Source organism: Peromyscus maniculatus, chromosome 3 (genome assembly GCF_049852395.1).
Source record: "Peromyscus maniculatus bairdii isolate BWxNUB_F1_BW_parent chromosome 3, HU_Pman_BW_mat_3.1, whole genome shotgun sequence".
NCBI classification, from domain to species: domain Eukaryota; kingdom Metazoa; phylum Chordata; class Mammalia; order Rodentia; family Cricetidae; genus Peromyscus; species Peromyscus maniculatus.
Genome location: NC_134854.1, coordinates 10,181,916 through 10,196,096, shown reverse-complemented (window position 1 = coordinate 10,196,096; position 14,181 = coordinate 10,181,916). Strand labels below are relative to the sequence as shown.

General features: G+C 44.0%; 1 protein-coding gene across 1 annotated transcript in view; it reads left to right on the top strand.

Annotated features, from left to right (window-relative positions):
- The first annotated feature begins 6,816 nt into the window (after positions 1-6,816).
- Positions 6,817-14,181, top strand: part of Cav1 (caveolin 1) — a 32,808-nt gene continuing 25,443 nt past the window's right edge. Inside the window, exons 1-2 of the mRNA XM_006984280.4 lie at positions 6,817-6,973; positions 8,372-8,536. Coding sequence (XP_006984342.1) covers positions 6,944-6,973; positions 8,372-8,536 — 195 coding nt within the window. The 5' untranslated portion in view covers positions 6,817-6,943. The remainder of the gene's footprint in view (positions 6,974-8,371; positions 8,537-14,181) is intronic.

Here is a 14,181-nt window from a genome sequence, read left to right as displayed (position 1 = left end):
CAGTTCAGACATAGTAAATAGAGTCCAGAGATGTTACTGAGCATGATGATACTTCTTCCCAAAGTCTTCTGATGCCCTTTTCTGATGCCCCCAAAGTTTTCCTTCCCTTCCCAAAGCAAGACTATGATGGGGAAAAAAAAGCAGAGTAGAGGCTCTTCATCCCCAAAGTCTTGCTGCTTGTGGATTCAGAGCATAGAAACAGAAATATTACTGGGTGAGTCAGAGCTAGGCTGCCTGCTCAAGGCAAACAAAGTTAAGAGAATGAAACAGCAATATATTCTAGGTATGCATTCAATAAGCAGATCATTTAAGAGGTTCAGAGAGCAAAGATAATGCTTCTTGTTTCTGGACAGGGCTCGTGCTGGTAGCAACACCCTGGTGTTTCTCTGAGCCAAGGCAAGCCTAGGGAGCGACTCTGTGTGATTTGGGATGGGACTCTATGCTCCCGGCACATCATTCCTGTCTTCCCAGTTCATCATCTTCGCTCAGAGCCCTAGGGACAGGACAGAAATAGTAAGAAAGCATCACTGGTCGTAGGCTAGTCAGCTTCCCCTCACTGGAACGAATACTTGAGTTAGGCAACTTGTAAGGAAGAAAGGGTTGTTCTGACTCCCAGTTTGTCTCCAATCCACGGTCAGTTGTTCCTGTGGCTCAGGGGACAGATTTAAAGCAGCCCAGAGTGGGGGCATTGAGAAGGACAAAACTGACTGCTTTACGGTAGGGATGTAAAAGAGAGGAAGCGGAAGGAGCTGGAGTCCTACAGCACTCTTTGTGAGTTTGCCGACAGTGACCTAAAAGTCTCACCTCATAATGTTTCCACCACCTCCCAATAGCACAACCCAGGGGACTCGGGACAGTCAAGATACAGACTAGAGTCTCTCCTAAGAGGTACATTGAAGGACCATGAAGACTGGTGTAAGGACATCCACTGCCTGAGGACAGACAGGTGATATACCTTTCAACAGCTGTCAGGCTATAAAGCAAATGAAGGAACTCCTCCACATACATGCCTGGAAATTGCTCAGCAATTCATAAGCTCGCCTTTCGATACACCACTGAGAAAATGGAGGGAAGTAGGAATTGCACTCAGTGAAGTTTCTGCCACACCTAAAGGAATGGGAGTTCCCAAGAGAAATCGAGTTCAGCCGTAGTAAAGGGTTGTTATGGTTCACAAGCGTATTTAACCGTGTCTATAATGTTTTCTATTTAAATCCCAAAGCAAATATGAAACAAGGCAAAATGATTATACCATCAAGCTTGATGAGGCCTGGTCATATTATTTTTTCACTTAGGACAGTTGGATTATTTTATGGTAAAAATATTGTGTGGTGGTTTAAAAAGGAGCGGCCACATAGGCTCATAGATTTGAATGCTGGGTCATTAAGAGTGGTGCTACATGACAGGGATTAGGAGGTGTAGCCTTGTTGGCAGAACTGGGGCTGGGATTTGGGGGTTCAAATGACTATGCCAGGCCCAGTGTCTCTTTCTGTCTTTTTTCCTGCTCCCTGCGGACACAGATGTGGAACTCTCAGCCACTTCTCCAGAACCTTGTGGGTCTGCTTGCAGCCATCTACCCGCCATGAGGATAACAGACTAAACTTCTAAAAACTCTAAGCCCCAATTAAAAGTTTTGTTTTGTAAGAGATGCTGGGGTCATGGTGTCTCTTCAGAGCAATAGAACATAGATTAAGACATATTGTGAAGTAAAATGTATCCATTCCATTATTGAATTTGTGGTCTAAACTCTGTCCCCAAAGTTAGTAGCATCCATCACGATTTAGGTAGCTTCACCAATACTTCATTTTTTTAGTTAGTTAATTTATTTTACATCCCAACCTCAGTTTCCCTTTCTTCCTCTCCTTCCCACCTCTGCCTGGCCACCCCTCTGCCCCTCCCCAATCCACTCCTCTGTTTCTGTTCAGAAAAGGGGAGGCCTCCCATGGATATCAACTGAACATGGCATATCAATCAACTTGCAGTGAGACTAAGCACCTCCCCTTGTATTAAGGCTGGACAAGGCAAACCAGTATGAGAAGTAGTGTTCTAGTATGAGGAGTATGGTCCCAGTATGAGGAGTATGGTCCCAGTATGAGGAGTATGGTCCCAGTATGAGGAGTATGGTCCCAGCAGGCAGCCAAAGAGTCAGAGACAGCCCCTGCTCCCACTGTTAGGAGTCCCATAAAAGGAACAAGTTAAACAACTGTCCCATATATGCAGAGGGCCTAGGTCAGTCCCATGCAGGCTCCCTGGTTGTTGGTTCAGACTCTATGAGCTCCTATGAGCCCCGTAGTTGATTCTGTGGGTTTTCTTGGCTGCACCCATACTTTAACTGTGTCATCTCATGGAATGGTCACAGCATTCCTGATGGGTATGCATCAACTATACTTTCCCTTTTTTGTCTTTTTTTTCTAATTTATTCTCTCATGTATTGATATTGTATCCCAACCACAGTTTCTCCTCCCTCCTCCCTGCCCAGCCCCTCCTACATCCCCTCTCCCCAGATCTGCTTCTCCCCATTTCCATTCAGAAAAGGGCAGGCCTCTCAGGGATATCAACCAAACCAAACATGACATGTCATTACAATAAAAATAATAATATATTAGTTAAAATAAAAATAATAATAAAGAATGTAAAACTAATAAAAACAAGATTAAAATAGTACTCTACAGGAATCTTGATCAGAAAAACATAGAAACAGGGTTTTTTTAAAAATAAATTAAGTAGGAAAAATACCTTCAAAATACAGAAAGAAAAGCCAGGCACGCCGGGTGGTGGTGACACACGCCTTTAATCCCAGCACTTGGGAGGCAGAGGCAGGCAGATCTCTGTGAGTTCGAGGCCAACCTGGGCTACCGAGTGAGTTCCAGGAAAGGCGCAAAGCTACATAGAAAAACCCTGTCTTGAAAAACCAAAAAACAAAAAAAACAAAACAAACAAACAAACAAACAAACAAACAAACAAAAAAAGCCAGGCACGACATGCTTATAAATTCCAGTATTTGATAGGTAGACGCAGAGAGATAAGGAGTTCAAGGTCAGCATCCTCTGATACAGGGAGTTTGACTTTGGATGATGATGATGACAATCAATATTAAACCATAGAAGGTCCCAGGTAGGCTTCAAGTCAGACAGGCTAGGAAAGGAATTATCAAAACATAGCAAGTGTTCATTCAGAATGCTGTTACTTTCCAAGTAAAAACCAGAAAATACAGAAGGAAGGCCTCCATGGAGTCTGGGAGACAAGTTGAGCAGGGAAAGTGATGTGAGGTGGCAATGATGATAAACTAGTGACTGTTCAGCTAGACAGAGCAATTGCTAAAATGTTGGCATGTGTAACTAGCAACGCCCTTGACATGTACTCTTTATCCAAAGGGTCATCAGCTAATTATCAGTGCCCTGAGGAAAGCCCCAGTGTCACAGCTCAAGTCTGGAATGAGTGGTTAATGACTTTGTCATACTTACACACACACACACACACACACACACACACACACACAAACACACACACACACACATGCACACGCACACACACACACATTGAAAAGATTTTGCATCCTGTTTGAAGATGTATTCAGTTTATTTTACCTGTATGAACATTTTGCCTGCATGCATGTATGAGCACCATGTGTGTGTCAGTACAGAAGAGGGCAGAGGGTCCTCTAGAACTGGGGTTACAGACAGTGTGACCTACCATTTGGAAACTCAACCCAGGTCCTCTGAAAGAGCAGCAAGTTCTCATAACTCTCCTTAGCTCTGAGCCATTGTTCCAGCCCCAGGTTTTGCTTCTTAAGACCACAGATATTGTATGTGATCAAACCTTAGCCTTCTAACCACAGAGTAGAAAGAAGATAAAACCAGATGAGAAGATGAAGAGGAATCAGGCTGATGAGAATGGGAAAAGGGATGCATGACAGGATGAGGAGGCTGGAAGAAAGGAGAGAATACAAAAAACACCTAATTCATTATTTAGCCATGAGCAGACCCCAGATGCAGTTGTTTGTCAACTTAAAAATGGCCTATCATTCAACAAAATTTCCTCAGAAGGACTTTTAGAGTGTGGAAACTTCAGTTTCTTCATCTCTAAAGTAGTGGGAATTAAGATTATCCATGTCCTATTTAGTTCAGTATCTCTGCTAACACATAACCCACAAGCTGACCTTTAACGTTGCTTCTAACATGAAAACAAAGCAATTAAACTGCAATTTCCACTCATTTCTGGTCAATGATTTAGAGAAAGTTATTAACTTGCCTTTGAGCCTAAAGTTATCTGTGTAGCTATCAAAGGAAAGAATTGTTTACGTCATCTAGTCACTGAAATCTTATACCTAAGTTAGCAAGTTCTGCATCTTTACTTTCCACGGAATTGGAGTTGTTTCTCCCAGCCAGCTGTAACAACCAGCATAAGACTAGCTTGTCTTTGGTACCTGCTTCTTCTTCTTTTTTTTTTTTTTAAAGATTTATTTATTTATTTATTATGTATACAGTGTTCTGTCTGCATGTATACCTGCAGGCCAGAAGAGGGTGCCAGATCTCATTACAGATGGTTGTGAGCCACCATGTGGGTGCTGGGAATTGAACTCAGGACCTCTGGAAGAGCAGTCAGTGCTCTTAACCTCTGAGCCATCTCACCAGCCCCAGGTATCTGCTTCTTGTTGAGGCAGGTTACCTAAACAGTTTGTGGGTTTTCCACTCATTAAGAATTCATCTTGGCATTGACAACACTTCACTGATCATTATGATGCCAAGTGCCACAGCTGATTTGACTTGACTATGTATCCTGTCCCCTGACAGGGTGTCCCATTTCCCCACCCCCTGCGGGCCCACTCCCCGCCCCCCCGCCCCCCCTACCCACCCACCCCCACCCCCCGCCCCAGAGGTGGCTTTCCCTCTGCTGAAAACTAGTTAGGCATTTGTGGAGGACCTCTCCTGAAGCTCCTTTCCTGCCTGGAATGCAAAACAAGCTCTCCCCACTCCTGTGGACTTCTAAGACAAGCTCTCCTGACCCCTGTGGACTTCTTCTAAGACAAGCTCTCCTGACTCCTGTGGACTTCTTCTAAGACAAGTTCTCCTGACTCCTATGGACTTCTTCTAAGACAAACTCTCCCAACTCGTGTGGATTTCTTAACAGTCAGAATTACTCACCAGCAGCTGCAAATTGAGTAACAATAGGTGGGAACCAGTTACTACATTTTCTCTAGAACAGAACCAGAAATGCCTTGCACCAAATATTGATGAAAGAAAATGTATATTGATGAAGGAAAGGACACTCTAAGAGATCATCTGAAGCGGCCAATGCAGGATATGTGAAACCAGAAAGCATCCTTTTTCTGGTCATCTATCATGTGCGTTGGCACACAAGTTGATAGAAGACTTCAGAAAAGGTAACAGCAGAAATAAAACCAAGGGAACTTGTCTTTTGGAATATCTTTAATCTCACAGTGAATAATAGCCAGCATAAGTCATCTCATGTTTATCACACTGATTTTTCCCCTGCCATTCCTAGTTTAAATTGATCCTTTTATTTTTACAATGCACAGTTAATCATCCTTATTTGATCGGTATAATATATGCAGATGTTGAAATATCACATCATTAGCAGTATGGTTATCATATGCTAATCAAAATAATTAATTACAAAACGGATTGCCTTTTTTTCCCCATGAGCAGGGGCCGAGTCTGCTTAGGTCATTGGTCTTTTCCTGTCCTTCCAGCTAGATGATCAGTTCGTCCAGGGTTCTACTCTCTACTCTCATGCCGGTGTTTCCTCTTCATCTTCCCCCTGAGCCCATGTTCTAGTCTCCTGGTAGCCACTCTTAAAATTTATCCTTTGTCCCTTCTAGTGTGCTATGGAAGTGTTTGCTTGTGGATGCTTAAGTAAAAACATGGTTTTCAGTTTGTAGGGGGTGAATTTCTTAGCTGCTGCCTTTAGTTAGTTACTTGATTCTTTAGTTTAAAAGTTTATTTTATTTTTCTTTACAATAAAATAAAAGGAGGTTGGCCAGATTTTGAAACTGATATATTATTTGTCAACTTAAAAAAAAATGTCTCGTCAGTTTGTCAGAGACTGTCTCTTCTCAGTCTCACAGCCAAGCATATCTTTCTGGGCAGGGATCCTCTAGGGCTGAGGGTGTAGTTCAATAGTAGAGTGTTTACTGCCAGGTAGAATGCACAAACCCTTGCTTTGATCTCAAGCCAGGAAGAAAAATCCTCTTGGGTAACAAACAAACCTCTAACTAAAGTTTTCTACAGTTGAAAATATTCAAAGTGCCTATAATTACGGCGTGACCTGTTGTTAGAAATTTCATTTTTACAGAGATCAATAATGACATTACAGGTACCCACGCAGATTCCTTCCTTGTGTTTATGTGTAAAGCGCTCCTTCAGTTTCCTAGTCATCTTGCATCCCTTCCTCTGTGAAACTGGGAGACAGATCAGCCCTGGGAGGTAATGGAATGTGGGCGAAGCCGGGAAGCAGCTTAGGACAGGGCAGGATTCCTTCTGCTCCGGATGCCCATACTGGGCATCTCTGCAAACTCTTGTGTTCCCTCCACCCCTGCTGAGATGATGCACTGGGAAAACATTCGCTCTCCCTGGGATGTCTCTCTGTTGGTTTATAGCTGGGAAAACGTTGCCCCGGGTCGAAAATATCTGCCCAAACAGCCAGCGCTGATGAAGGCTTTCTCACAGGCTCTCAGCTCCCCGCGGGCGCTCCCCGCCCTCTGCTGCCAGAACCTTGGGGATGTGCCTAGACCCGGCGCAGAGCACGTCCCAGCCAACTGAGAGCAGAACAAACCACTGGCCGACAGCCAAGAGGCTCCCTCCCAGCCACCGCCCCCCGCCAGCGCCTTTTCCCCCCTATACAATACAAGATCTTCCTTCCTCAGTTCTCTTAAATCACAGCCCAGGGAAACCTCCTCAGAGCCTGCAGCCAGCCACGCGCCAGCATGTCTGGGGGCAAATACGTAGACTCCGAGGTAGGAATGGGTGAGGGCGCGCCGGCTCCAAAGTACCTGCTTTTGCTATCTCCCACTCCAAATGCTCGGGCTGCTTTCCTAAGCCCGAGTCCTCTCTCCACCTTCAGAGCACTCCCCTAGTGCTGGCACCGCCGAGGAATGGGCCTGGGTGGGGAGGTGAAGGAAAGCCAGGAACGTTTTAGGGCTCCCTTTTGGAGAGCCGACCAACAGAGCCCACCGGGAAGAGAATCGGGGTCCTGCGTTGGTAGTCTGCCGGACTTAGGAAAGTTTCCCAGGTGGCACTGTTCACAAGACCCCCAGGGACAACTACTGGGAGGCTGAGAGCTGGTAGTGTGTGTGTGTGTGTGTGTGTGTGTGTGTGTGTGTGTGTGTGTGTGTGTGGTGTTTGCTGGGGGGGGGGTCATTTGCCCACAGTCCTGAGGACAATCCCCATCAGGAGCCTAAAGTGGCTGGCTGGGGCGGTGGCGCGCGTGTAGTGCACTTAGCAAAGTTCTTGAGCACTTCAACAATTTCTGTCCCTGGGCGACGGCCGGGCCGGGGGAGTTCCGAGGTGGGGGAGCCTCCTTCCTCACAAGTACCACCACCACTGGCAACTACTTCTTGGCACTCAGGTGGCCTAAACGTGGAGACCTCAGTTCCCAAACGTGACTACCGCTCTGCCTCGGGCAGACAGCCTAGGGGTGATCTAAGTAAGGGTGGGTCAGGGAGTCCTTCAGGTGACGTCCTAGAACATTGGGGGCTGGGGGTGGGGGCTGGCACATGCCTCTGCTCGGAGATGAAAGTATGTTAGATTTTGACCCACCTAATCCACCCCACGGCCTAAAGAAAACCACGAAGCAAAAGGGGCTAGAAGGGTAGGGGACGCGGCAGGTGCGAGGGAGACGCACCGAGGAACAGAGAGGATGGGACCACTGAGTCTGTCAGTATGATCCAGTTGGATCTTAAAGATAATGGTGGAAGGGATCGTGGGACAGGATTAACAGGGTCAGGGTGGGACAGTGGAGCAGGTGAGGTTGTGGTGGGGACGCTGGTGGCCTGGCAGAGAGAAGGGATACAGAGCAGGCGGAACGCGGACCCCTAGGCTGGGGAGTCGCGGCCGGGAGCGGCGGGGTGCAGGAGGGCGCGCACGGGGCTTCGCCCTGACCCCTGGCGGCGGGCGCGGGAGGCAGGCGCTCCCTGCCTGGTACCGAGGGGTGTGGTGTCCTCTCCTCCGTCCTCTTAAAAAGCTTGCGGCGCTGGAGTTTTCTGTGCGCAACGCCTTCGAGGCTGAAGCTAGCGAGCCTCGGAGCTCCGGGTTCCCCGACAGCCAGGCTGACTCCTGACGCTTGTTTTTCTTTCTGAACTTTTCTTCCCACCGCCGTTGCCGCCCTCCCCTGGCTTGGCCGGCTGCCCTCACAGGGACATCTCTACACTGTTCCCATCCGGGAACAGGGCAACATCTACAAGCCCAACAACAAGGCCATGGCAGACGAGGTGAATGAGAAACAAGTGTACGACGCGCACACCAAGGAGATCGACCTGGTCAACCGGGACCCCAAGCATCTCAACGATGACGTGGTCAAGGTAAGCCTTGGTGGCTGTCTGGGTCCCACGACCCTACTCTCGCAAGTAATTGTGCATCTTTTCATAGCTTCGTCACACAAGCACTGTTTCCTAGGCTTGGCTGTATGTGAACCCCTGCGGTCCGTTGTCAGAAATATCTCGTCTGCCTTCCTCCTCCTACTGGCTAGTTCAGCAGGAATTTAGCTAAAGGGAGCCTTGCGCGAGTTCATAGAACCTCAGCCACAGGTGGGCCCCACACTCCCTGGGAAAGGAAGGTGATTGTGGTTCATTGCCGTGTTATAAGTCCAGTGACAGGTCGTTTATGTGTTGGCAAAATAATTGGGTGAGACTTTGTACCACCGGTAAGATCAGAATACAGAATGAGCATATTCCTTCAGCTAAAATAATCTAAAGTGATTAGGTTAAAAATATTAAATGAGTGGAAATGTTTAACACTAATAACATATGCAGATAATGTACTTATTTGTATGCATATTACATGTATATGAATAGTGTTTTAACTATAAAAACACAGCACATGTGCAAGGCTAAGCCAATTTACCAAACTGAAATAATTTCCACCTCAACTTCTGGATCCCTCTAGCTAAATGTGGAAAGATGCATCTGTGGTGACAGCCAAGGTCAGCCTGCCCTGGGCTAACAGAACGTTCAGGTTGGAGTTCTGTTTTACACTTTCACGATATACTTGTTGAGATTACAAATACGTTACTTTCCTGGGTGGTTGGCCGAATGCAGATTTGACACAGTGGTCTGATTATCATTGTCATTTTGTTATTCAACTTTGACCCTCCCAGCAATTCTAGCTCAAGGAATTTATTGTCTGAATCCGTGTGGGTTGAGAAATCCTGGACTTGAGCTGTCCTTGGCAGAGGGTTTCCTCCGAGTAGCCTGGAGGGCCAAGGAAAATCCTGGCCTCAAGGGTTCCAGTGGGAAGCGCTGTCCTGCCCCGCCCCTAAAACACCACGGAGCAGCTCACGGGGTTTCCTCCCACAGCCTCCTATCTATGGATGGGAGGCGCTCCAGCCCGGTTTCACCTTTATGAATAATATATTTCAGAAAGAGGAGCGGTTTAATCTACAACCGGAGGGAAAGTGTACCTGTCAGAATTTACTCTCTTGGTTTGCTGGTAGAGAGAAAGGGAAAATTGGACCGTTTTCTGCTGGCCAGATTGTGGAATATTTAAAACCAGCAATGAAGGCAACTCATAAACTGGAAGTTAAGATTGCTAAAATCTGTTTATTAGCCACATTTCCTTAAAGGGGAAAGGACGCGTTGCTTCTCAGCCATCTTGTGCTGGCTGCTTTGGTCGGGGGGGGGGGGGAGGCTGGAAGGACTTCAGATGGGCTCCCTTCGCTGGACCCTCCCTGTTGCTGCCCTGTGCTGGGAGAGGGATTCCCTGGAGCCAAGGAGCCTCCTGGGATGAGTCAGAAAGGCCAGCAGTGTGGATGTGGGTCTCCACATAGCATGACTAAGTGGAGAAAGAAGGCCCCACTGGGAAAAAAAAGACTTCAACACAGATGGAAAAAAGGCATGACAGGCTTGGAGGAAATAGCAGTTTACAAAATATCATTTCAAGGGCGAGTGTGGGGATCCTCACATTAGAGAAATTAGAAAGCTACGGCCACGCCTGCCTACTCGCTCTCAGAAACAGGAGCAAATCCAGACAGTCAGGCAGACAAGAAAAACTCACCTTGAGAAAAGAATTTGGCGAGATTTAGGCAGAAGTCCCACCTAGGAGGATGTCTTCAGAGAACACTGGCTCTGCAGAGAGATACCCAGGCTACCCCTGCACATTCTGCACCTTCCCTCCCCCACCGTACTAGCTAGAAATTTTCCATCATCATAGACATCTCTGCTGGACAATGTCTGGCTAGAGTGTCCCCTGCTCTTCACGAATAACTTCGTATCAAGATGAAAAACACAACTAAACAAGCCCTCTCTGTAGAGAAGAAATGAGGCCCAAATTTAAAGTGTGAACAGCATAGTGTGCTGTGCACATCCTTCTAGTCCTGCACGTCAAGTATGGAGGCGTGGCTGGCCTCCAAAGCCTTGTGCGCTCTACACTTGCTCTTCAGTAACACAGGGCATAATTACCCAGGCCACTGGTGGCAAGATTATCAATTTAAATGTAGAATTGATTGCCAACAAAATCGTTTTCTTACAGAGGTTCGCCATCCCACATAATGATTTATCTGCATATACACATTTACCCCAAAATATTGCAATTTGAATGTTTTCTTAACTTTCTTCTACTGAGTGGTTAAAACTCAGATCCACCATTCTTCCTCTAACATTTCTAAGTTTTCTTATTATATTAAGTATATTGTGTTCATCATATACTTATTACATGTGATTAGAACTTGGAAGTAAATAAAATGCTTTAAAATACATGATTCTTATATCTTATTAACTACCCATCAGTTTGTTACATTGTTATGATGTGTTAGACTAGATGCTTGCTATTTAATTCTTAAAATAAATCCAGCAAATAAGAATATCACTGCTAATGAGACAAGAGATGCACATATTATTAAAATCTTAAACACACACACAAGCTCCACGGGTCCTCTAGCTTTGCTTAACTGCCTTGACACATGTAGCTAGATTATTTTTTATTTTATTAGCACATTTTATTTACTCTCTCACATGTGGTTTTATGTTTTTACTTCCTTTTTTATTGGCATGCAGTTTTATGAAGCTTTATTGTAAACTTGTCATTTTAGAAATAGACAAAATTATGATATAAGTCAAAGTAAATAGTATCACATATTGCAGGATGAAAATGTTTTTAAAATAGTGATTGCCATTGGCTAACTGTCAGGAAGATGCTGCTATGGAAAGAGCAACAGGTGAATAGAAGATTCATTACAAACACTTTAATGGAGAGGGTCATAAAGGGCATGCTATCTGACCAGTGGAGGACCACAGTCTGCATGCAATGCTTAGGGGGTGCAGGAGGATTCAAGGAAGAGAGACAGGACTGTCTCACACAGATACTTTTAAAAAATATTTTCATACACATATTTCATATATTATATTTTGAGAGATATATTGTTATATATTATATAATATATCATATATTATCATATTAAATTTATATACATATAGTACATATTATAATATAATAATATATTATATTTTAACATATATTTCATATATATTATATTTATAATATACATTGTATTTTGAGCATATTCTCTTCTATATTTCCCTACCATTTCCCTTCCATTTTCACCCTTCTTCCCATTTGTCTTCTTTGTTCCCCTAGACAGTTCTTCATTTTTTTCTAGTTTTTGAGATTATAAATGCATCACCCTCCCCCTCCATTCACTTTTCTCTTTCCAGCCTCTCCCATTGTAACCCCTGGCTCTTTCTCAGATTCGTAGCTACTTTTTCTTTCATTGTTGTTACATACCTATGTGTACACATATTTCTAAATATATAGATCCGGCCTGTTCAGCCCATATAGTGTGACTTGTGTGTGTATATTTTCAGGGCTGACCATTTGGTGTCGGATGGATAACTAGTTGGTGTGCTCTTCCCTGAGGAGGACAATTTCTCCCACTCCCAGCCGTTACTTGTGATTCTTTGTCTAGGCTTGAGGCCTCATGATCTTTCCCCCTTCCTTAACACATCTATTGATGCCATCCTCGCTCAGGTCTTGTTCAGTCAGCCATGTTGGTGAGGATTCATGGATGTTGCTACTCTGACGTTCCTAGGAGACAGAACGTCACAGTAAACTTCCTGTTCCTCTGACTCTTAGAATCAATCCTTCCGGCCCCTCTTCCACAACAACCCCTGGGTATTAGGTATGATTGTACCATACAAGTCTTACCATCTCACTCCAACTGGAATCTAGAGATTCATATGGCACAGCAGAAGCCAATAAAAATGGAATGAGTGATTCTGACCAAACAGCAGAGGCCTGAATCTCACACTCACTTGAAGGGTGTAGGCTCCCCAGCCAGCCATGCAAAGCTGTGGAAGAATTCAAGTACGGGCTTGGTGTGAGAAGCTGGAGTTTTGGAAAAGACTGGGGTCAAGTGCAGGTGTGATGCAGCCATGTTGGGGAAGCAGGGAAGAAATACAAGTGGCCCACAATGCACAACGGTTCAACCTGATTATTCAGTTTTACAAAGCTACAACAACATAACAAATTCAGTAGGAACTATTCTTCAAAAATGTGAATCTTGACCTTTCCCTAGTCTAGTGACTTGTAGTACAATGGTCTCTTGTGATGCTGGGCAGTGGCAGGGAGCCATAGCTGAGAGTTAGCCACAAGATTACAAGAAGAAACACCAACCAGTACTACAGTGTACCGTGTGGCTAAACTATGGTGTCCAGCATGTTAGGCCCATTAAATGCATCCTTGACGTGAAATATTTTCAACTTAAAATGAACATAATCAAATGTAATCCCTAGTAATTTGAGGAGTATCTTTATTTAATCCACGATCCAGATGTGAAAATGAAAAGGATGGTACACACACTCTGGGAATAGAATCATCTGAGCACAAAACAACATAATTTGTGGGAATGTAATAACTACCATTCTAGCTTCTAGTTCCCCCTTTTGATATTAATAGAAATTAAGTGTTAATAAAGTTTAAAATGTTTTCCCATAGTTTCAAGGAGTGTTCAGAACAGATATTTTGAAATGTATGACTAAGGAAGAATAGACAAGATTACATGATTCATCATGGATTATTGTTGTGGGGAAGAAATGAGTTTAGTGATTCTGAGATTAGCATTGAGACAAATCAGAACATCTGGGAAGAGGTCTTTGTTCAAAAGTAAAAATGTATGCTTTCTCTCCTAAAACATAAATGTAATGATTCTTAAATACATACACAATTTTCTTTAATCATGGAGTGAAGGCATGTGTGTGGTGTGTAGACCAATATCAGTGGAGTTTCCTGATGCATCTATAACCCTTTTATGTGAGAAAATAAATAGTCTAGAAAAATTGTGATTAATGTCAGATAAGCATCACATAAAATTAAGGCACTTTAATATACATGTAATCAAAGCACAGTTCCCAGGCCATGGTGCCATCCTTTTCTGTTGAAATTGATAGCAGTTTTACTTGTTTTTTTTTTCCTTAAGATTCTTTATAAGATGATAATTAATATTCTGCCACACCTGAAATCATACCTGGAATTCAAGCATTCCAGTTTATAAAACCACATTGCAGTCATCTTTGATTGGAAGTCTTTACACATTACTGAGCAAAGAAAGATACTAAAATGAGAAACATTACTTATTTCTAAGCATATGAAGTGATTTTAAGTTCAGCAGAAATGATGTGTGTGTGTGTATGTGTGTGTGTGTGTGTGTGTGTGTGTGTGTGTGATGCTTTTTAAAAATTTGCCCTTTTTATCTCTATCTCTTAACTAAGGTTAGAAAGCAGTGAGAAATTACCCAAACTTTGACTTTAACTGTATAAAATTGTATATTATTATTATTATTATTACTTACCAAGTATACTATATATCATTGAATTATGCAGAGTTCATGATGTGGGATATTTTTCCAATAACAGTGAGCAGTGCTGGCTACATTTTAAGAGGGTCGAGTTATGAACAGGATCTAAAAAGTCCAGAAATTTCAAAAGTCCCTGCTTATGCATCCTGTCCACTCAAGTGT